Source organism: Primulina eburnea, chromosome 16 (genome assembly GCF_022965805.1).
Source record: "Primulina eburnea isolate SZY01 chromosome 16, ASM2296580v1, whole genome shotgun sequence".
Classification (NCBI taxonomy): domain Eukaryota; kingdom Viridiplantae; phylum Streptophyta; class Magnoliopsida; order Lamiales; family Gesneriaceae; genus Primulina; species Primulina eburnea.
In genome coordinates this window covers 142839-167741 of record NC_133116.1, presented here as the reverse complement: position 1 = coordinate 167741, position 24903 = coordinate 142839, and the positions used below count along the sequence as shown (strand labels likewise).

At 35.7% G+C, this 24903-nt stretch overlaps 4 protein-coding genes across 10 annotated transcripts; 1 reads left to right on the top strand and 3 right to left on the bottom strand.

Annotated features, from left to right (window-relative positions):
* Window positions 1–903: 903 nt before the first annotated feature.
* Window positions 904–4748, top strand: LOC140816697 (probable pectin methylesterase CGR2). Of its 3 annotated transcripts, XM_073176107.1 has the most exons (7): window positions 904–1190; window positions 1320–1359; window positions 1765–1800; window positions 2243–2431; window positions 2528–2617; window positions 3605–3660; window positions 4209–4748. In XM_073176107.1, the coding sequence occupies exons 1-7, from the start codon at window positions 1062–1064 to the stop codon at window positions 4359–4361; spliced, it is 693 nt and encodes a 230-aa protein (XP_073032208.1). In that variant the 5' UTR covers window positions 904–1061; the 3' UTR covers window positions 4362–4748. The 3 variants fall into 3 exon arrangements, with proteins under 3 accessions (XP_073032208.1, XP_073032207.1, XP_073032206.1); XM_073176105.1 differs by having other exon boundaries at window positions 907–1190; window positions 2243–2617; window positions 4209–4745; XM_073176106.1 differs by lacking the exon at window positions 1765–1800 and having other exon boundaries at window positions 2243–2617.
* Window positions 4749–7929: 3181 nt separating this feature from the next.
* Window positions 7930–11116, bottom strand: LOC140817482 (homeobox protein knotted-1-like 2). Its single transcript, XM_073177193.1, has 5 exons — window positions 10555–11116; window positions 10337–10459; window positions 9996–10131; window positions 8401–8654; window positions 7930–8332 (listed from the first exon to the last, which is right to left on the bottom strand). Exons 1-5 carry the CDS (start codon window positions 10969–10971, stop codon window positions 8129–8131), a joined length of 1134 nt encoding a protein of 377 aa, XP_073033294.1. The 5' UTR covers window positions 10972–11116; the 3' UTR covers window positions 7930–8128.
* Window positions 11117–15642: 4526 nt separating this feature from the next.
* Window positions 15643–21243, bottom strand: LOC140816286 (inactive poly [ADP-ribose] polymerase RCD1-like). Of its 5 annotated transcripts, none has more exons than XR_012114525.1 (6): window positions 20255–21243; window positions 19804–20042; window positions 19598–19731; window positions 19378–19480; window positions 16171–17471; window positions 15643–16098 (listed from the first exon to the last, which is right to left on the bottom strand). XR_012114525.1 is itself a non-coding variant. In XM_073175438.1 (5 exons), exons 1-4 carry the CDS (start codon window positions 21235–21237, stop codon window positions 19385–19387), a joined length of 1452 nt encoding a protein of 483 aa, XP_073031539.1. In that variant the 5' UTR covers window positions 21238–21243; the 3' UTR covers window positions 15643–17471; window positions 19378–19384. The 5 variants fall into 5 exon arrangements, 3 of the variants coding, with proteins under 3 accessions (XP_073031539.1, XP_073031540.1, XP_073031538.1); XR_012114526.1 differs by having other exon boundaries at window positions 17100–17471; XM_073175438.1 differs by having other exon boundaries at window positions 15643–17471.
* Window positions 21126–24052, bottom strand: LOC140816287 (probable mitochondrial adenine nucleotide transporter BTL3). Its single transcript, XM_073175440.1, has 4 exons — window positions 23596–24052; window positions 23182–23485; window positions 22085–22552; window positions 21126–21967 (listed from the first exon to the last, which is right to left on the bottom strand). Exons 1-4 carry the CDS (start codon window positions 23940–23942, stop codon window positions 21899–21901), a joined length of 1188 nt encoding a protein of 395 aa, XP_073031541.1. The 5' UTR covers window positions 23943–24052; the 3' UTR covers window positions 21126–21898.
* Between the last annotated feature and the right edge of the window lie 851 nt (window positions 24053–24903).

Sequence of the window (24903 nt, the reverse complement as noted above, 5' to 3'; positions counted from 1 at the left end):
ATTCCGGTTTTAAAATATTGAGCAAGGGCCAGGGCCGGCAACTATTCCTCTAATGGGCCCAATTTTTAAAATTTGACTCATTAAACAAATTTTAAATCAACTGGATAAAATATTAGTATATGACACTAAATATTTAATTAATCAATAACTTATCATCCATGAAGCGGTGCATCAAAGTAGAATGATACTAGACTAAGAAAAACATTCTGCCTTTTTTTTTTAGATCAATTCCAATTGAATATCATTTCCATGGAATTAAGCAAGCTGATAAAGTATTCTGGCATTATAAATAGCGCAGCTTCTACACTTTTTTTTTTTAAAAAATATTTGTATAATTGAAAAGGATCTTTTTCCAGCTCTCTCTGGTCTTTATCATGCTTGCTTCTTCCATGTAGACACTAATGTAAAACTGCTGGTCCCGCACCTTCACCTTAATAATCCATGCTGAAGCTTTCATCTTAATTAAAGAAACACAGTTTGAGGAGGGTTTGGTCTAATTTCAATCTGTTTTTTTATATATATAGTTGGTCTAATCCCCATTTTGTTTATATATTTTCTTATTTATGATATAAAATAATTAATATGATACAATTATGTGAGAAATTCATTAAAAAAATATAATATTTTTATTTGTATTTTACGAATATAGATATATGTCCGTCGAACTCACGGTGTTTGTGGATTTATTTCACCCTACCTTGTGAGTCACTGCCTCCATGAGGTGATCAAAGGCCCAGATTTAAACACACATACATCCCATGAAGTGATCAAAAGCCCAGATCTAATTATCATATAAAATCAATGACTGAGATGGCACTGCCCCACAAGTAGCATCTACTCTACCGTGTTTGTGGATTACGTTCGTTCTTGTTAGATTTGGTGGCAGCAGTAGTTAGTTATTGATTGTTTGCTATTTCATTTGGGGGCATGATGCAAATGTCATCTACCCACGCGCCAATCGCAACCCCACGCGCCTATTTCGCTCTAAAAACCACGACCCTCACAAACTGCACTCTCCCGTGGATTCCATTCCGAGTAACGCAAAGCTGAACTAAACAAAAATGGCGATGGCGAGGAGGCCAATAAATCCATCTAGACGTACATCAGAAAGTGGAGGGGCTCCATTTGCATCTTCCCTTCGTTCAAGATCTCGTTCGCATCCTTACCTGCCCACTGCTTTCATTATTGTGGTATCTTTAATCTTTCTTTCGGTGATCTACTAGATTTGTGATGTGTCATGTTCTGTTGTGATCTTGGTGTATTTGATCGATGCGACGTGTTTGAATTCTGATTAGAGATTCTAATTTCCGATTTTTCAGGGAGGATTGCTTCTCATAGGTTATTTCTATCGTGGCAGAGGTTGTAAATTCCTTCTGTATTTATTATACATACGGTCGATTTTTTAACTAAGCAATATCTTGACTAGAGTAAATAATTAATAATTTTGCTGCTGATGTTCTTTGATTATGGATTGAATAATGGATGGCCATGTAATAGATTAAGTTAATTTGCAAACAGGTGAGGTTGAATTTTAGTTAGCTGATTCTTGTAATAGCATAGATAATTATGTGGAGTTTGTGCTGTGAAACGGTTGAAGGTTAATGAAAGTGATTTCTCGGTCATAACATTAAGTTTAGATGCTATTCTTGTTACTATACTTGGATCACATTGAATCTAGCAATTTTCTGTTCATGATAGGATTTTATGCTTAATTTTTTTTTGCTGAATGGTCACGTTTTGACTGATGGGTGGTTTGCCTGATAGGTACTGAAGCTAATAAATTTTTCAGTCGAGTGGAAGGTAAGGACACTGGTTTGCTAGCCATATAAATCCTTTGGTTTTCCTGTATCAGTTTCCTGCAAACTCCCTTTTGCAGCTTACAATCTAAATGTTAATAATTGTCTACAAATTCAAACACATTGCTCGATACAGAGTCCAGTATAAGATACTCAATATCTTTACCTTCCACTGAAACCACACACTCTTTTAAATTGGTATCAACGTTTGGTAAGACGTTCAATATTTGACAATTAATTGAATTTTCTCCCAACTCATTTCAGGACCATCATTATCAATCGCCATACTGACTGTTGAATAAAGATATTGTTTATCATAACTGATATTTCTGTGAGATACAATAATATATCTACAGATCATTTGTTATTTTTGTCTCATTCCGTTCTTACATCACCAGAGTGTTGTGGCATCAACTTGAAGGTTATTTGACTATGTTCTTTATCAGGTGACTTTTCATGTACTGTGGAAGTTCAACGTGCAATTCCACTTCTAAAAATGGCATACGGTGGTAGCATGCACAGGGTTTTGCATGTCGGTCCGGACACTTGTTCTGTAGTTTCCAGATTGTTAAAAGAGAAGGATACAGAAGCTTGGGGTGTGGAACCATACGATATAGAAGATGCTGATCGTAAATGTAAGAGTTTGGTGCACAGAGGCATTGTTCGAGTAGCTGATATCAAATTTCCTCTACCCTACAGGGCAAAATCATTTTCTCATGTAATTGTCTCAGATGCATTGGATTACTTGTCTCCAAAATATCTCAACAGGACTCTTCCTGAATTAGCAAGGGTATCAGCAGATGGTGTTGTCATTTTCACAGGTACAATAAATTATGCCACTTGTTTACAAGACTTTGTGCATTTCTAAATTAGCGAATGACTGGGTTAAGCCTCTTGCCCTGAATAACCACATGTGACACTTTGTCTGTAAGAGAAAGTCCTTCAGTATTCTCCTGTGTGTTGGATTATATCATGCTTCTCGAGGATTTCTTTTGCTCACAGTGAATGAAACGGTGGGAGTAAGAATTGAGTGTTTTGTATGGTTAAAACTGGGATTAGATGTGGCCATGCATTTTTATTAGCCACAACATGAATTAGAAGTGTATTGTTTACCGCAAAGTATCCCTTGTCGAAAGGACAAAAACTAAAGGGAAAAAGAACTTCCTAGTTTATGATCTTATTATGTCCACAAAACTCAACCATTGAATGTTGAGAGAGGCAGGTTCCACTAAAAGATGAATAAAGAAGAGCAACAATAATAACCCCATGCATCTTCATGGACTTCTGTTCCTAAATTTGGATCCTGTCATTATGAGTACTAGGCAGAAAAAACAAAGAAGATATTACTGGAAATAGTAGATAATAAAATGTGGAGTTGGCATCACATGTTGCTAAGAATTCCCACCAAGGTGCGCGATTAAATTGAAACAGGAGAAGGATTCCTCAAGATACCTTTCTTGTGCCAAAGCCATATCTATCGTTCATGGTGCTGAGTTGCTATTTTGTGTCTAGGAACTCTTTTGCTCCTTCTTCATAATCCTCAACTTGATTCATATTTTTATCTATCCAAACATTGGAAAATGGCGTTTCCAGCAAAAATCTGTACTGTCAGATCACAAGTGTTCCCGAGTAAGGGGTGATGTTCCTCCAAACTTTCTAATTTATCCTAGGTCTTGTTCTCAAATTATCTACATAAAATTTCTGCTCTGATGCTAGATACTGTTTTTCTAGGGCTAAATAGTTTTACGGTTTCTTTTCCACTGAGATTTGAAACATTGTTTAATGGCTTATCTTATATAAATTTCTAGGGTATCCCCATCATCAAAAGGCCAAAGTTGTTGATAAGGCCAAATATGGACGGTTGGTAAGTCATGCATTTTATGTCATATTTACCTTTTTTTACTGTTGTTCCTTGACTAATAGGATGTTGTAAAACTGTCTTTGGGTGTTAATATGGTTATGCATCAGGATTATGATGAGGAAACAACGATAATTGCCTTTCAGTTATAATATGCATGTCTTTTGAGTAGCTGCCGTATTTCATTGCCGTCGAAGATAACATAGCATAGCTTTTAAATGTCGTTCCAGTAGCTTTCACTGTGCTCTGCTTGGATTTTGGAGTTAGAGCAGGAAACTGCAGAAGAAAGCATTATTCTCTAATTGTTTGATCTGGTCCAGAATTGAAGTAAAGTGGAAATTTTGAAAACTTATATTCCCTCGTAATTTCAAACTTTTTTACAAGCATTTTTTTCCGCAGTGGCCTTTGAAACCAATGAGTTACGAACGTGCCTAGGCATTTTAGTCACAAAAAAATTGAGGACCAAATGCAATCCCTTTTCCTCCCTTAGTAATCATATTATTCCGGAGAAAATAAAAACCAGCCGTGCCAATTTGGAATTATTTTTCTGATAGGCCAAGCTGCGGAGTTCTATTTGGTGGATCAGATATTTTGTTCAAATGAGCTTAGAGGAAAATGAAGCTGTGATCAAGAAGTTTGAGCAAGCTGCTGTGAAGAGATCTTATACTTCAAACTGCCAAATTTTTCATCTCAATTCGTACAGTTGATAGCCGAAAAATATATATCCATAACTTTTCACACGTCAATCCACAAAGTAAATGGCTTCTACTAGCATCAGGTAAATGATTCTTTGGGGAAGATGCTTCTTAAAACTGCTGAAGAAGAAACATCTGAAAAAATTATTGTTGATTTAACTAAATGTTCATATTCTTTTATTCAAAATCTATGGGATCATTGCACAATAATACTGTGGGTTTGTGCTTAATTAGATCTGGCAGTTGACAAGTACATCAGATGACTCAAAATGCTGCCTATTATAAATTTTCGAGTTTCTTGATGCAGCAATTCTGTTTTATACTCTACATTGTGGCCACGGCTCGTGCTGGTGTAGCATGTATGTTTGTAAAATTCCCTATTTTCGCAGTATCCTTTGGTTATTTACGGTACAAATTGGACCTAAAATACGCCTGAACAAAGGCATGGAACAAAGATATGTTACTCTAATTTGCAAGCTAGTGTGTTGACCTTTTAGATTTACTCCGAAAATACCTAAGATAACACCTGCGAGTTCTCAAGATTTTTTTTAAAAAAAGAAACAAAGTTATGCCTAACATTCACACCATGTTACATGACATATAGATATATGTGCATAATTTTCTAAAATATGTTTTTGTGCAAGCAATGCAAACAATTTTATATTATATATACAGTTGATAATGCAACCATAATCTTATATTGGAAGATCAAGAGAAAGATAATGTATTAATATACGTTAGAAGATATTTCCACTTATACTATCTCTTTTGGGTATCATACAATTTTGGAGATATGTGACTTCTATGACACAACAAGTAGTATCGGAGTCATGGTCGAGATCGAGTCATGTACCATTGTGGAGATAAGTAACTTCCATGACACAATAACTGTATCAGAGTCATGGTCTAGGTCGATTCATGTGGGTAATATTCTCAGATACTTACACGAAAGAGGTGAGGGCTTCAAGTAAATACGCGATGAGCTCTCGAGGTGGATGATGCTCCCGATATTTCATTTAAGGTATGAGATACAACGCAATGAAAATGAGTGACTTCAATTGAGGACGAATAAACTTTAGTGGGGCCTAAACCATGTGAAGAAGGGTGGAACTTCATTTGAGATGATGATTGTTGGGAATACAAATGCTCCCGGTATTTCATGTATAGCGTGCGATATAATGCAATGAAGATGAGTGAAATCGATTGAGGACTAATGGACTTGAGGGGAAGCCCAGATCACGTGAAGAAGGGTGAAACTTTGTTTGAGAATATGATTGTTGGGAATGGAACCAAAGTTTCGTATTAGAATATCAAAAGAAAGGTCATGATTTTTTCTTCAGTTGAGATCATGTGAGAGTGGTTTTGGTAGAAGTTGAATACAATTATCGAAGTCGACTTAATTGAATCACCTAAAAATGAAAAATTAACTAATGGATCAACCAAAGGCCAAATTAACGGCGGGCTTTCTTCGGGTTTCTCACGTAGACTCAACTTTCGGGCCATTTTCTCGACAATCCTATCTCCATCCGTATCAGCCATGAATCTATATATAAATTCAAACCCCACACACCATTTTCTTTGGGATTTTCTGCAATTTCTTCAATAGATATATTAATGTGCTTGTCATTATAATTAATAGCTAGGCTTTTATTTTATTTTGCCTTCTACGTACAGAATTCTTGTTTAAGCCTCACTTTCGGTTTAGGCTCGTCGAAAATTTTATTATATTAATTGGACTTAAATCCAAGAACTGTATAGAAACCAAGGACGAGTTATTGTGGAGAATATGGACGATCTTGTACGTATGTTCTGTTAGCTCCATTAATTTGGAGCTAGCCAGCGAACGCGAACGTCAAAAAGAATAATCTCTGGCCTTGCAAATTATTTTTTTGAATTTACTAATAATAGTAAGTGCTGTATTATTGGTTTCGTTCAGTTCCACTTGAAATGATCATGCATGGTCTCTAATTATTTAAGCACACTATGTACTTGAACATTTTGGCATGCAAGATGCGAAGCTTGTGGCAACTCTATTAGCAACTCATTTTAAACTCTCAGCAGCATTGTCACCCAACTTTAAGAAATATATGGAGCAAATGCCTTGTGTCCTTTATGGAAATGCAGTTGGGAATCTCATGTATGCGTAATGCGATGATATGTACTGGACCAAATATTTCTCAAGTTGTCATTGTTGCAAGCAAGTACAGGAAAAACCCTAGAAAAATACATTAGCAAACAGTCAAATGGATTATGCGATACTTGAGAGAAACTGTTGATGTTGGATCAACTTGTGGAAATTCTAAGAACAATTATGGAATCATTGTTGGATTTGTCAACTCAGATTTTGTTGGAAATCTTGTTGAAAGAAGATTGATAACTGGGTATGTGTTCACACTCTGCTGGATGTACTATCAGTTGGAAAGCAACCTTGCAGACTATTGTTGCTTTGTCAACCACCGAGGCAGAGTACATCGCAGTAACATAAGCTGTGAAAGAGGCTATTATATTTGACTTAAAGGACTACTAGGTGATCAGCTTGATATTCCATTAGTTAAGACAATAGTTTATTGTTATAGACATAGTGCCACCCATTTGAAGAAAAATCATGTGTGGCCTTGAATTTCACCCAAACTGAGAAATATAAGAAACAATTGAGAGAGTTTTTTCAGAAAAAATGAGAGTTTCTTTGTATAGAGTTAAAATAAGAAAAATATTGAGTGAGTGAAAATTCTCTTGTAAAATTCTTCATAGAATAAATTTGTTGCTCTCTTTGCCGTTGACGTAGGCAAATTTTCGAACCATGTAATTTTTTGTATCTCATTTTTCATTATTTACTCACATATATTATTTCTACAAGATGCATCACATGAAAGTTCAACATGCACACAGCTTAGTGGCTAATGAACTGTTAATATGGCTAATCTCCAGATGCTGTGGTCATGGTGTAACATGAGAATACACATAATATTAACCTTCCATTTTGCTATTGCTGTCTGCATACTTCATCCGGTGTTTTTTATTCTAATTTACGTGAACAAACTCATTGCTTCACATCGATAGGATTTTTGAGAATATAAGAGTGTCATTCCTGCAATAAAATCCATGCCCGCTTTTCTTTGTGCAGTGTCAGAATATTAACCGTTGTTAGTATTATATGCTTGTTTCTCCTTCTTCCGATCCATTTAATTATAATTTCGGAATTGTGATGGAGCACAAACAATTCCCTGATGATCCATTAAATGTTTTCACCATAGGGAATGTGAAGGAAGGGTCCAGATGGTATGTAATATGTGTATATCTATTAGCGTGGTTACATCAGGAATCAAAATTAGTGGCTAAGTTCTACTGAGCTTTATGCTTGGTTAGTGTATTCAAATTTAATTTTTTTGTCACGCTTTGGGCTGATTGTCTTGCACTTTACATCATAACATGCTGCGCTTGTATTCTCCTCTACTTTTTAAGGACTTCTACTTGAATTCACGATTTGTTTCCTTTTGATCAAGACACGCAAAGAGTATTCAATTTGATGCATGTCATTTAATTTCACACACATCCTCGACACTTATCCAAGAAACCTATAAAACATTTAAACCCCAAATTAATGCGCATTGCACAGAAGGAATGTTGTATCATTTATACACAACAGCAGCTCTTCAACAACAAACTCATGAATTAAAGCTTAAATTTCCAAAAGAACAATCGATTTTTATATTTGAAAACACGCTAACCAGGCTTGGTTTCTATATTGATTCCCGGAAAGCGGTATCAAGAAACATGATTCACGGCCCCAATCTGTAAGGACCTTCACCCATATAATGGCCATCCATGTAGATGGCAGCATTTTGATGATGCAAGCCATCCATCACCATAAACGGCATGTCGTCAGATGGTTTCCAGTGTCGTTTTCTTTGGTTAATGAACCAATTATTTATCTGTTTCTGGTCTAAACCCGTTGATTCAGCCAGCGCCACCTTCTCCGACTCCTGTTTCAATAAATTTACACCTTCACGTCACATGCATGAAAATAAATGGATAATACCTGATTACGTACCGATGGATATGGCCATTTGTAATGTAATTCCCACCAGTTGAGTAGCTTCTGCCGAGCATCTTTTGGAAGTTTGCCTTTCTTCTTCTTCTTGGAAAGCTCTTGCTTTAGACTGCTTAAATATCCGCTGTACTTCCTCAAGAGGTGGTTTTTCAATTCCCTGTCTTCTGCCCGTGGATCAATCTCTGCAAGTTCAGTTTCTCCACCGCGGTTTTCTTGGTCTTCTTCTGACGAAACAACACCTTCACACTTCTCCTCTGTTGTTCACAAGTTGTTCAAAGCAAACATATTGTACGTACCAAGATGCATATGTGTGTGTGTGTGTGTAATATCAATCTTGTTTAAAGGACGTCCTATAATCGATTAACTTGTGAACGTAGCAGTCACCTGGCAAGGATCGGAAGTTATGTCAATGGATGAAATGTTACTCTTCAATCGTTGTCTTTCGAATGGAGCAACATATGTGATTTCAGGGCAAGTAAAAATGATAATAGTTTTTAAGGAAATTCACACTCCGATACGGTTGTTATACGTTGTAATATCCTAATTATTGATCAAAGATCATGCTTTCAATAGTTTTCTTTTAAAAAAATTGCCTCTCTTTTATTTCAGCTATATCATAATTTGTCAAATAGTTCTTTTATATCGGTCAAAATGATCCGTCTGTAGAGAAAATAATCTAGAATAAGAAGGAAAATTAAAACAAAGACAAAAGAAAAGAATAGAAAAAGAAGAACAAATAGAGACATCATATGCTGCATATACATGAAAGAAAGAACATAAAAAGAAGACTGACAAATTTATACAGGCTGTGTCATGGGGATATGAACAGCACGCATCCTATGTTTCCTATATTTTTCAAAGCCTAAAGACTAAATGCAAACTGTAAACTAAGAAATGACAACATAAATGGTTGGTTTCATCTGTTTCCAAGTCTGCAGCAAGCATGCACGTAACACACAAGCCATCAGACACACACATATACAGTAACACACACACACACACACATATATGAGAAAAAATAATGATAGACTAATAATCCAATCTTATGGCATAAGAATTGATATGAAATCCCACCGAAGAACATAAACATTGATATTTGTATTTTTTCTCATTTTATAATATATAGCAATAATAAAATCTTATCTTTAACTATCTTATTCCTGTTTAGGGTTTTGTTGGCATTGGCACTAGTAAAAATAATTGGAAAATGATGGAGTTTTACGGGAAAGAGCAAATTTAGGGAGATCATTCAATGCATGTTTAATTCTTTGCAGACTGGAGAGTCAAATGCACACACCCACCCCACACGCTTTGCCAGTTTCAACTCTCAATATCGCACGTTCATCGCTGAACATCAACACATTGATCAACTTGGGAATCAAAACAACCTACCATTTTTATTCTTTTGGAGTTCTTTATATGATGAGGAACAACCATGAAAGATATATATCTATCTTTCTCATTCGCAGTACTTTCTCTGTCTCTTCCTACACCTATACACATGCATATTTATATTTATATATATGATACACACACACACATATATTCTCTCTCTGTTGTGTGAGTGTGGTGAAGAAAACGTGGATAAAATTTACCAGAGTTTAAGATCCGTACAGGGCAGTTGGTTATCATGTTAAATTGTGATTCAATCCGTCGTATGAACTCCATGGCTTCTTGTAAAGGCCTGGTTAGCTCCTCCCGATACTTCACCAGCATATCATAGTAAGCTTCCTATACCGCACACAACAGAACCGAGATCGAGTCAAGAATTAACAGTGTCAGATCGATCCCGTGAAACAATATGTATGAGTATATAATAACGACCCATTTAATTATCCTAAAATTCAAACATATTTTAGCAACAAGAAAGAAATTAGCGAAATTAAATTCCTACGCTAATCACTATGATAAATCAAGAAAACATGAATATATATACCATAAACTGATCGAGTTCTGGATCCTTCGAAACATTCCGAGCAGCTGGCCCAGTCCGCTGCCTCGCCTCAAATTCTTGACGGACCATCGTCAGACGCGCCACCACCTCCGTCGGAGCTCCCACCTGTACATATGCGATAAGATATACATGTATAGGGTGAAAGAGAAAGAATCAGCCGCAAAATTGTGCTTCGATTCATGAGATAAGGGGTAGTGGACCTTTTGACAATCCATGTACGCTTCCAAAAGATTAGAATACTGAGGATGAGCAATAATCTTGGCTTTAATCGCATCAACTTGACTGCAGGTATTCTTGCTTTCTTGTCTCCCGTGATGATCTTGAACAGTTTGATGCTCTCTATTTATGGACGGATAGTTAAATCTTAGAGCACGAATCTGCGAGGATCCAGCTTCAGTTTTAACAGTGGGATTCTGTTGAGCACCTTCGGATTGATCGTAACAGTCGCCTGATTGAAGATGAAAGCTACTGATCTGCGGCAACTGGATCTGATGATTACTGGAGCCAGTGTTTGTTCTTCCATAAACCGAAGAGCTTGGTGCAAGAACTGGAGTCATATAAAGAAAATCCCCTCGAGAATTTGTGTTCTCGCTCAGATGATTGCATTCTTCTTCCATTTCTAAAAAAATCCCAAGTGAGCGAATCAGGAAAAAATAAAGGAGAAGCAGTAGTATCAATTCGGAAAATGAAGAAGAAGCTGGAGAAAAGTGAAACCCTAGAGTAGAGTGTAACCAAGTGCCTACGCGATGAAAATCACTCTTTTTATTATCACCATAAGTAATTGCTTGTAGATAGCTAGACTTGAGAGGCACTGAAGCTGTAGCACCATTGACATATATATATATATATATATATATATATATATATATATATATATATATATATATGTTCAAAAGGGCAGAATCGGAATCAACAACTGTCTGGGTGACAAGACGTCCATCTCTGATCCGAGTAATTAAATAATAATCAATAAATATTACGGCTATTTTGTAAAGTTAGAGAGGTAAATAAATAAAAATATGTTTAACTTTCATATATATATATTTTCAATTTAAATTATATCATAAATTAAGCGTAAAAATCCGTGCATGACATTACATAATTTAAGTTTATATTTGATCCTCAGTCGATATCTAAAACTTTTGTTGAAGTACAATAAATATTTTTACTAAGTAGAATAATTGAAACATGTCTTTTGAGCTGTTATATATTTAAAAAGATTTGAGTTTGACGATTATCATCAACTATATAATATGATAATAAATAAATCATGTTGGAGTGTAATAAAATCAAATATCATATGTATAGAGCGAGTTCACAAGTTGAACGTCTTCTTGTTTTTGTTTTTTTTTTTTGTTGTGAGATGAAATTGATTTAAAATCATCATTATTTCTCAGGGGTAACAATTAAGCGATTTCCTTTTTTTATGGGATTTAGTGGGGTATTGTTTCATCGTTATATTCTCATTGATATAAATTGAAGATAACTTTTAGATTAATAATCTATAGGTTATGATTTTTGAATAATAATAATAATAATAAAATTATTACTATTTTAAACTGTGGATGTTATCATTTGTATTAGTTAATATTGACGTGCATGCGGTCAATGATAATTTCATTCTCCTAGATTAATGCTTGTTTTGATTCTAATCTTAATTTAATATTTGATTTAATTAGGTATATATTTTAATGTAAAATAAAAATAGAAATAGCATAAACAATATTGAAGTATGATGAAGACATAAAATATTATTACATTGTCAAAAAAGTTTTTAGAAGATTTTCGAATCTTTGAAGATAGTTGTTAATTCACATGTTACAAAGAACTCGATCTTATAATTAAGATACCATCGTACAATATTTCAACAGTCGAATGATTTAATTTAAAGAAAATGAAAATTATGATCCCTTTGCTGCTCTTCAATTACATATTGCAAGCAATTATAATTATATTAACTGTGTAATTATTACTCTTTCATGTATAAAAAAAAGTATAAAAAAATTGAAATAAAATATAGTTAATTATTGTGTGCAACTTCAATAGTAATATTCGATGATTCAATCGATAAATAAAATATGGATTGATATAAAGGAATAGACAGAGCAGTAGTTGATGGGCTCAGTGGACTTAATACGCCCGGGAGTTTCGCGCTACAAAAACTGAGTTAATTGAATGAGCACAGGTTGATTTTGACCCATTTTCCAGACTTTGTATTTTTTTTTTATTTTAAATAAAATCCTCATATAATAATTATATATAAATATTTATGTGGTTGATTATTATTATTTTTTTTTTAAAAGGAGGAAACAGGAGGTGACATGGGCTATCATATCAAAAGCCTTTTGGTCAGTGGTTTAGTTCAGTCACAGATTGGACGTTTGCGAAACCTATTGTAAGTAAAGTGGGTGTGAGACTTGCAGCTACCCACGTTCACTTGTCTTTCTTATATTTCTCAACCCTGGACCGGATCGGACCGGAGCTGTCTCCCATTTTCTTTTTTACTTACAAAATTGAATTAAGATTAAGGTCAAATCATTTCTTCCTACATTATATTTAATCAACATCCAACCGATTTCAATCTTCGTTTTTACCAGGATCGGAGGAGAAGCACCGACTTAACAAGTTAACTAATCACAAACAAGTCTTTCTCGTTGTTTGTATTTTTATAAACCAAACTAACGTAGTAGTATATAAATCATGTACATAACAAAAAAAACTGCATCAAAGATGTTGACAAAAAGAATCGAACTATTGATCACCGACTAAACGTTCATCATTTATGACATACCTCATCAACTCAGACAACCATTTGAGCCGTAACATTTGCGCATATTAATTAAGTGGGTGTGGTGGTGCATGCGGGGTAGAGAACAGAACAAGTAGTAGCACAGTGGAACATTAAGGCGCGCGAAAACCGCGCGGGGGTTGTTTCCCACAAATCACTCTCTCTCTCTCTCCTCTTTTTGTCAGTCTCTTCTCCCATCACTGATACAAACTTTACATTTTAAAATTACCAAACCGACCCATCTCTCCATCCTGCATATGACATGGACCTCCACCATATTTTCTAACACAGCCAGATATTCTTATTTTCCTTCCCTGCCCTGCATCATGCCAAACTTGATTGTTTCAAGTTAATAACTAATTGCATGTCCACCCCCTATTCATTCCTCATCCAACATTGCACATTCATTTTGACCAACTCATGAATTCATCACTCTATCCTTTTCAACACCGATTTTATTAACAAATTTACTTAATCTCTCTACTTATACTTGACAATATAGTTCAATTCGAAGCGGCTTTTTATTTGATCACACACGCACGCACAGTGACGGAGCTACCCCAAAGGATATTATTACTAATTATATTATATATATGTAATTTTAGCCTACAGTAAAGTTTTATTTAGTCCATAAAATAATTATATTTACTAACTTAGCCCATTAAAATTATTTTCAACCCATTTAATCATAAGAGAAATTATTCTATCAACAACTGTACTTTTGTAGGTAAGGGTCTCGAGTTGAAAAAAGTTGTGAGTATGAGGATTTGAAAGGAAATCTGGTAAGAGATTTGAAAAAGCTTGTGCGGGAGAGGGCCTCGATTGAGTTTGCACGAGGTGAAATGATTGTTTTTTGCTACTTAATTAGTTTATTCCATTTATTATGCAGAAAGATTCAAACTATGGCTTAGTTGATTTTATAGTTTGCACGAGGTGAAATGATTTGTCTTGTTTTAACGCTTCATGTTTTTACGGCAACAACTGAACGATCATTCTCAGCTATGAAATTTCTTAAGACCTCACCTTGGAATAAGATGAAAGAAGAGTTATTGGCAGATTATATGATTATCTACGTTGAAAGAAAGTTTAGTGCAAGGATAGATACTGATTCAATAATCGATGAGTTTTATTCGATTAAAAAACCGCAGAGCAGTAGTTTATATCTAGTTAATGTCACTATTGTTTATCGAGTCATTCAGCCCTAGGTCAAAAAAATTTCTGGCTACGTCCCTGTGCACGCACACATATTTTGACTATTTTCTTGTTATTTATTGATATCCGAAATGTAGTTAAATCAACATTTAGGATTAATTTGAGATTAATTGAGAATAGTGAGATTAGCTAGGTCCGCCCAATATAATAATACAAAGCCAAGGGGTCTAATCATGGTATAGTTGTATTTATTTTTAATAATAGTAACAACAACAACAACAACAACAACGATGATCGTGGTGACAGTGAGTCTATCAACCGATATGAACTCATCTTTAGTGGCTGCGGGACCCGCTTTCGACCTTGGTGTATGTGTATGTTGCTGTTACCATACACACCATTTGATAGATATGGTATATATATATATATATGCACACGAATGGTTATGGTCTACTCACTCTACATCTCACTTTGGGTGATGGAGAATGCAAATAAGTTTTGATATATAATGTTTTTCTTTATTATAGCATATCCATTCATTCAACACCAACTTGTAGACAGTAGCCATTGGGATTTCATTCATATACTAAACAAAAAATATGTCAATCAAATTTACAATTATCAACATATATAATTTCACAAATAAATGGAATCTTCAAAACAACAAAAATCAGATATAGGTAGGAATTCAACATATACATCTGGTCCTAGAAATTCACTTCAATTTGAACAAGACCACTCCAGATTTACTATATACAATGGTGTTATCCTTAGTCGATATACTGTTGGATAGACCCAACCGAAAAGAGTAAGCACTAATACAGGATAAACTCAAACTCCCGCAACAATGCAGAGGTGGCAACAAGTATAAAGCTATCTTGGTACCAGAAAAACATGGCGGAGAATGATATTCCTCGTTGGCACATACAAAATGATGTGTTTTTTTTCATTATTATTATTATTATTAAGTGGTATACAGTCGGGGTTTGGTTTTAGGCACAAATACATACAAGCGTATCATAAAAAGAATTATTGATCTCATAATTAATTCTTCACAAGTAGCTAATTAATCCAGATTTGATCATTGAAAAATGCATGGTTTTTAACCACAAAAAGGAGTAACATCCACAATGTCACTACCGTTCATCGCAGATCTCATATCAGCACAAATAAACTTGGTCACAACTAAATGCTTCAAAAACTTGGTTGTAATTATTTCAAGCGAATCAAACTGTTCACATCAATTAATCACTTCATGATGAAAGTCACTTGGGCGACAATAATACAAGTCGTTTTCACATCATAAATTCTACACACAAACAAATCACACCTTTATACAGCGACTTGTTTACTAATTTATCAACACAAACAGCGAAGGTTGTGAACATCACATCAGATTCGAATTCAGAAATTTAGTTTGGCATTAGGTATTGAAATATGGGATTTTAAAAAAGCAGTTTAAATAGTAGTCCATTCATCAAGGGTAATCAGAAGAATGAAACATTTTCACGTAAAATTTGTTCGGAAGTTATTCAGTCACTGCTGTTGGATGAGAGAAATATCAGTTAGAGCAACCAGATGTACGGCAGGTATCAGACACTTCGACGATAGAACTACTCTAACAGAATATCCAGCTCTTCAGTAGGCAAACATCGGCCTGCAAGAGAGATCACGACAGGACCTCCAAACCAGTTCAATAAAGACATACTCAAACCAGATCCGGGTCAATATTGATTCAACCCACGTCTCAGTTTCCTCAAATTCATCCTCTTGCACAGGTGTTTTCGAAACTCATGTCCGTTTCCTAAAAGACAACAATTAGAACCAATTAATTAAGCACAAATAATAACTAAGTACAAAAGAACAGGGCGCATACCTGAATATTGTCGCTGTTGGACGAACAAAACAAGAGGAGAAAAACACTTGCTCGGAAATTCAGTGCAAGAGTTGTGGAAATCTATAAGCTTAAACTAGAGATATTAATAGTCACTAATTTTATATTTACAACACAAGAAACTCGCTCCCCTACTATCGTGCATTTGACTGTCCGCTTCTTCCATCACCAGAAGTATTGTCAGAACATGGAGACACAACAATATAACAAATTTCCAATTCAATTCATATCTAAAATTGAAGGGATCAAATCAGATCCCCGATCTGCATAAATTCAATTCCTTTCCCTTTATATGAAACTCAATCCTCAATTTTTCATTCACATATGCAATTTTCCAACACGGGTAACAATAAGAAAAATGAGAAACAAACAGAACTATAGTTCATAGCAATCGTAAGTAAATAATGTTGCTGTTATTATGAAAAAGTTTAGGCACCGGTCATATTTGGTGAAGCACACAAGTTATCCGTTGTGCATTATAATGGGGGCTTTGAATATGGGCTTTTTTTCACGCAGCTTGTTTTTTTTAAAGAGAATTACACGTCAACATCTAGAGCTCCCAATACAAAGCACGTGACACAACCCTAAAAGTAACTATATAAAATATTTTGAATATAAAATTTAGATTTTTGAAAACATTAATCAACGATTCAACAGCCATTATTTGGTGCACAACATCTGACATGCTGGAATCTTGCTTGTTTCACATCAAATATATCGACAATATGGTGGAACATTTTAAACCCCAATTCGTCTTCACAAACACAGAAGTAACCAAAAATGCAAGTGAGATGGTGCAACTATGATAACATCTGATCGTACTCTAATTAGGTACAAATACAATATGCAATTGTAAGCAACACAGAGAAGACAACTCAGAGAATTATTTTATGAAATATGGTTTAAATTACCTGCTCGCGTGAGATATCTTTGCTGGTCATCTTTTTAGCACAAGAACACACTATCTTCCAGTATGCTCCTATCAAATACATCTTCTTTGATTCTCATGACCACTTGCAGTTCAGAGAGGGGATGCAAAAGATATTGTGGATGAAGTTTTCTCATCTTACTTAAAATCCGTATCATAACCATGGCAGCAACGGACCCCAGTAATCACTTAATTTAATGGCAATAACAAGAGGATGACAAAGTTCCATAAATTTGATATAAGGTGTAATGTTGTCAAAAACAATTTGAAGCATAATAAATAAAACACCATGCTTCAATCATCCAAAGCAAGTATGCACTGAAGTTCTGGCAGTAAGACCAAAGAGGACTGCAAACTGTAAACAAAAGCAAAAGAAGTAAATAAAAGGGCAAGACCAAATACTTTTAACACTGATTAGTTATGAGATTCTATAAGGCAGGGTTGAATTCAAATACTTTTAACACACTGTCAGTGTAACAGATTAGATAAACCTCAAAAACACTAAATACATGACAGAGGATTCAGTAAACCGAGTATCAATACACCGGCTACCGAGGATAAAAAAATAAAAATATACATACAAGCCATCAAACAATTTTCGAAGTGTGGGGTTTATGGAGCATAGAAGAATAACTTTAAAAATGCAGAATTGAGGAGCGTTACAACTTAATAAGCATAATTTTTTATTAACAACTCAAACTTTGACTTGGTACAACCACCATATACAAATGACGCACCTTAACCTGGATAAAAAATATCAGGATGACTAACTTGATTGAAATAACAGAAAATGAGTAAAAATATCGAGAAATCTTCGCAATGGTTATATAAACATCAAGAAAATGGTAAACTGAGGAAAACCAGAATAGCATAATAAATCTATGGATTATGGCATCAGTGAGAAATAAAAGTAGGCAAAATTAAGGAAAACAGTTCATTCTCGATGGACAAATTTGACTTCCAAGCAAAAAAGAAAAGAGTGATAACAAAAAATCACCTAGTGAAGAATGCAGAAGACATCACATATATTTAAAATAATCAATTAATGCTACAATGAAAGGGAGAAATCATAACCATACACCTTCACAAAACAGAATCCTCAACCTTACATAAAAAAGTATTTTCTGTATAAGAGGGATACACTTGATAACCTCTGACAAGCTATTAACTCCTTAAGATTTCAGGAAAGAACATGCCAAGTTCTCGATAGGCTATTACATTACAAGCTATTAAATGGTTAAGACCTCGTGAAACATGTAAACAGAGAAAGTAAATGAAAAAAATTATATATTTCTTATACAGGAAAATATAGTTGATAATCTGCAAACAAATTATTCAAAAGGCTAAAATCTCAGGGAACAAGATTTCTATCGAGAAAGTAGAGAAGTATTTATGTCATAAAGTACAAGAAACATCATTCACACCTCTTGCCAACCTGCACAGGAAGGAGCAGGGAGCTGGAAGTGGGAATTCTAACAATTAACATCTCAACTTCACAACGAGGTTTTTAACGAATTTAATCTCTAACAGATGGGATTGGATAGCCGTGCAACATAGAACACAAAGACTTACAGAAAATTGGCCAGAACACATTCCTTTATCCATTATATCCATTTAATAAGTAACTAGCACAAACAATACTCCATGACTTCTATTTTCATCAAAACGAACCAAGCACACATCATGTCTGGGTAATTATAAATTGCTAGGTATCAATGAATACCATGAAACCTAATTTAGGCCTTTCCAATCCAGTAAACAAACCATAAAATTCATCAAAACGTGAGCCAAACTATGTGTTTGAGCTAATATACCAGAGATCACGGTAAATTGGATAACATGCAGACTAGACACATTCACATAGAGCAGTTGCTCTCAACAAATTTCAACTGAATTAATAGCAAACGCTAGGAGTACAAAGATTCCCACTAGCCAACACAACAATTAGACAGCGGCAGCACCCCAATGAGACTGCCCCACCATTCCAATACACACACACCAAAAAAGGGAAAAAACATGGGAGAGGGAGAGATAGAGGGAGAGATGAAGGCTTCAACAATGAACAAACATCATTTTAAAAGTAAACAATAAAGTTCAAAAATTGATTCCAAAGTCTGCCCTAGGCCTACAGATTGATTCACATTTGAGGGCCTTTCTTGATAACTAGTTGGTAACATTACAATGAGTTCTATGGACTACATGATTCATGAGAAAGAAAATTTCTTAAGTTCTTCCAACTGCAAACACAACAAGGACAAAACCTTATTATCAGCCACGAAATTCTTGAATAGTAGACCGTAACAGATCATCTCCAATAACTGATCTTAACTGTCTCATGAAAACATTTTTGCCCAACTTTCCTTCCTGTCGTGCAAACAGTAAAGAAGTAGGATAGTATCAATTAAAATTCAATCACCAACCAAATTTTGTGAAATTAACCCAATTACCACTTACATAACAGTTTTAAGAAATAATTCTTACGTTATACAATCCACACAAAGTTTGCAATTCTTGAAACTTGGGCATAGGCAGATAACTTTTCATCCTATAAAGCAACTTGGCAATTAAGCGAGATGGCGGAACCCAATTCACACTAGGAACACCATTTACCGAACCTGTAAAACAGTTTTACCTTAGTTGAAACCAAATTTTAAGCAAAGAGAATACATACAATCAAGGAGACTTACCTGGCACATTTGAAGTCCTATAGCTGACAACACACTCTGGGACAATATGGGTATTCATATTTCCATACCACACTGTATACCACTTAGGACTAGTCAAGTCATCCACACCAGTATCATACTCTACACTTGAAGGATGAGACTGTCGAGACCCCGCATCAATCTTCTCGCATTTTCCTAGTATCACTTTACACAAAATGATATGTTTCTCGCTGTTCTCGTCCATCTTTGATAATAGTGCACTAGACGAAAATCCAAAAAAAGATTTAAAACAAGTAATATAAAAGCATTAACAGTTTTTTCCCTTGTTTTTCAAGGATGATCAACCATTAAACAACAAGCCATATAATAGGCCATCAATACAGAGAAAAATCAAACCATCTGTCTGAATAAAACTCAAGTCGAACAATAATTCCTTCAAACCTTATAAAACTTAATCTCAAATACATAATACCTATTCTGGGGTGAACGCACAGGGGACAAGTGAATCCCCAAGCCATGACCTTCAGATCTTGATGCCGTCGCAGGAATCCCAAACCCATGCATCAAAATGCTCTCCACACCTTCCGCAGATGTCCCATACCATGCAAAAACCATGTTACTTGTCCCTCTAGCTTGTTTGGTGATTTCCATCTGCTTCATGAAAACCTGGCGACGAGCTACATCCAGCGGTCCTCTCCTCACACATTGATTGATGACAGTAACTTCTGCACCCGGCTCCAGAGTCTTCAACCCCGTCAAAAACAAATTTTTCACCAATGTATAACCTTCTTCCTCAGCTCTCAAAACTCTCGTCTTGGACCATCTTGGTGACTGCAATTCTTCCTCACAAACAATTTTCGGCCTTTTCACTTTAACGTTGAACGAACTCTCCTCCGGTTGATCCATTTCTGCATGTTCCTCTCTCTTTCCATTACTTAATTTTTCCATTTCATTTAAGTCCGAACTCTTTAAACTTTCCAAACTACCTAACTTGCTAAGTTTGATCTCAACCTCAATTTTCGGACTATTCTCATAGCCAGCGACAAAATCCGGATCGTTATTATCATAACTGTTGATAAAAATCTTGGGAAAAAAGCACTTACCATCAACATCAATCCAAGAAATGGAGCGCTGATTTCCAGACTCCAATTCAATCTCAAGCATGCGGTAAAAGTCTAGAAAACGATCAAGCCCTTGAATACGAGCCTCGATCGCGGGCTTGCCCTCGGAAAACCCTAGCTTGATTACTTCGACCACTGCCTCCGGGTAGTCAGCCCAAGATCCGTGATCGTAAAACATGACCCGTTTCGGTTCGGAGGTCCGTTTGAAGTTGGAATAATTCAGGATCAGTGGGTCGCGAGTCTTTGAGCATGGAGAAACAGCGACTCTGAGGCATTTGTCAATTCCTTCGACACCTTTCTTCGCCATCATTGTTGAATTGGGGGCGGAATCCATGGCTGAGTAAAGGTACAGATTGAGAAGCTCTGGGCGCAATCAGCTGCTAGAACTTCTGAGAGAGGGTCAATTTTGCTTACCCAAGTTTTATAGTGGGAACTGTAGACAACGGGTTTAGGAGACGAAATGACCGAAATGGCCCGAAACGTAAGGAGGCGGAGGCGGACAGCATGCGAGGGTAAAATGGGGTTCTCATAGTTCATTTAGGTCAATTTAATTTAATGGGCTAATTCAGATTGCTTCAGCCCAAAGAAACGAAGGTTGATTGATTTTCACTCTGTTGACATTTCCAACGAAATTACACATAAAAATTTATTTTAACTTGACTTTCTTAAAATTCTTTATTCCTTTTCATTCTTATAGAACACCCTGACATTGCAAAACGTAGTTATAATCCTCATAATACAAAAATGACTAGCATTTCAAACAAAATTGAGGAGTTATGTACAAAACAATTGTGCAAGATTAGATAGATATTCATGAGGTTATCTATCCTGGCAGAACCTTTCCATATGGAACCATTCATGTCAATGTCAAACATGTACTGGATGAGCCCGTGCTGATTCTCTAGCTTTTGCTCGAAAAGGATATAGCACATTGAAGCATCGTAATTCGTATGACGCACGAATAATATAATGATAATTTGGAAAGATCCTGTTAGTTACTCCACCTTCAGCACTACCTTCATAAACTCGTAAACAAAGTAACTTATTGACGCCGAAGGTAATACCTGAACAACAACAAAGAACGAGACAGGCATGATGGATTGATTATCTATAGTTCCATTCATTTTAAGAAAGTCGAGATAACAATCAGTACAGATGATTCTGAAAGACAATAAATATACCTGCAACAAACTAGGAAACAGACCAGCATAAAGAGCAGGAACACCTCCTCTCTCTATTACTTTGAGAAAAGTGCCCAACGTGCTTAATCTTGATGCACGCCCTTGCAATTGGAGCTGCCGTCTTACAACCTCAAAAGGGTAGGTGACAGCTTCAGTACAAGCACCAGCAATGGCACCATGCAACAAAGTCCTGATGGGTCCCAACTCCAGCTGGTCCAAGGCATTCAAGTCCTCAGCATGTTGCTTCATATTCTCTATTCTTTTTCTTCCTTCAGGTGAATGCAAGTAAGCTGATTTTAATATGTCGTATACACCATAAAAAACAGCACCTGATGGCGCCATGCTCAAAATGGATGGCACCAATCCCTTGTATAGAGAAAAGAACCCTTCACTTTGGATTACATGCTGAAAAGCACCTATTACACCGCCCAATGCTTCCCCACCAGGGGCCACCAACTTAGTCCGAATCTGAAACATGCACATGCTATCATCAAGAACATGAACCCAACCAAGGAAATTAAAGTAAACCACATCACACATGGTGAGTTGGGCAAGAATTTTCAGCCTTCAATCACTCGACATATTTGCAAAAGAAAAGCAAGTTCACCCTCTTTCATGGCAGGTAATTGATGGAAATTTCCCAGGCATCTTTGGTTAAAAGTTTATCTAAAGCTAACCATTCTGTATGTAAACAAAACAAAATTGGAAATTTCATTTCTAATCTCTTTCTCCTTCCACTCAAATATAAAATCATTTTACTTCCCATTTTCAGTGTACCGGTTTCTTTTCCTATTACCAAACATATACAAAGTCAAAACTAATGAAGATGAAGGCACAATTCCATAACCTGAACTTTACTTCTAAAGTTAAACTACAGTTGGAAATAAGTTTAATTTGACATCTCCAAAGTACATCAAAACCAAGATATCAATTTAAACTTATCGTACTAACCTCCAAAACCCACAATTTAACCTCTAGAAACAATGTTCCTTCATCAATAAATAAACACAATCACTCGACTTTTCAAAGGATAGATGTGTACTGATTCAGTAACAGAAAAAGTAAAATAAAGGAAGCAAGTAATGAATTGCCCTCACAGTATCCAGTGGCAAGCAGAATATCGTAGCCGTGATACCAGCTGCAGCACCAGCAAGAAACCTCTCGGAATTTGTGGTCTCTTCATTCCCAGACAACTTGAGAAGCCGCTTTCTATAGGTATCGTAAGCACAAAAATTGATAGCCTTGAAAGGAGCAGTACGCAGAATATTAACCAAGTTCCCTTTCCAAAATCCCCGCCATCCTTGAGTCGTAGCTATTGATTTGATGAGGTCATGTAGCTTCTTTTTTTCACCCCTAACTATATATTCTAGCTTTAATCTCTCGAGGGGAGCAAGAAACGTTCTGAATCAGAAACGTTAATCAGGATAAATTCACGAAGGTCTCCAGATTCAAATTTTTGGAAATGATGGTACTAAAATTGGAAGGAAAGTAATAAGAGAAAGATGAGGCACCTGGAAACCATAGCAGCAACAGCCCCCGCCCACAAATGCTTGGTGGTGTTCACGGCGCCGCGACCACGTAACCTAAGTTGTGCGTTTTCTCCAGAATCCGTGGCCAATGGGGAACTCTCAGATACAATACTAACCACTCCATCTTTTCTATTCACCGACAGGCTCAGACACAAGAACTCATCACACTTTCTTGTCTGCCACTTTCCACGAACTAAAGAAGGAATGTTCCCAGAAAATCTACTGTAAATTGAAGAAGGAATTGTATTATCATTGATGAACAATCCACCGGAATAGCATATTAAATCATCGTGGTTATGGGATGAATTTTTAATGTCAATCTGTGGCATTTCTTGTACGATACAGTAGCAGTGAGGAGGAGCACAAGGAATGTCGAGACGCTGGTGGATAATGTAGAACTGGGAGAAATGTAGATGGGCTTCAGGTCTGCTAAGTAGAAAGCCCACCAACCAGTTTGTGTATGAAATCAATTTTGAACTTGAACAAATTGTACTGGTTCATAAGTTAGACCAATAAAATCACTGAGTAGAACCAGAGAGCTGGTATTTAAGTTAAATTTTATTTTATTTTTAGTTGAAGTGATGATTATTTTGTAGTGCATTTGGTTATCCCAAGAGTTAACCGTGATAGCAATAAAAAAAATAGTATGTCTCCTTATGTTTGTGAGACGATCTCACGTTCATAAGACGGTCAATATTTTTCATATTTATAACCAAATATCACAAGAGTTTTTGCGCGAAACTTAATAGCCGAAAAACTATGCCATTGTGCTGACTTGGCTCATGGTTTTGTCAGCCTCGTTTATTATGTAGTTTAAATGCACAACTCTTGGTTTTTGGGGCACTTGATTAACAATATCAACCAGCTGACAACAGTACATTATACGTACATATGTGCAGGCATATAAATTTTGTCGCACAAATTGCAATATGTTTTGAGGTATCTAAATTTTGTATAAAATAAAAAATTATAAATTAACAAAATATAAAGGTCTTGATTGCAATTTTGGAGAGCGCATACCAAGGTAATTTTCCTCTTTATAATAGACAAAGCGAACTCAATCCAAAAGCAAGAAAGGAAGCAAAAATGCATACTGTCAGCTTAGGAATGATCTTACATGTATAATATGCCAACAACGTTCACATCTAAAGGTGACTTCAATTTCTTCCCAATTCATTCCCTCACTACTATGCAACATACTTGGGTTAGGTGAAATTGTGATTGATACAGTAGCTAAAGCTCGAAGATGATCCATGAATTGGAAAACGAAATACAATACAGTGTTCAATC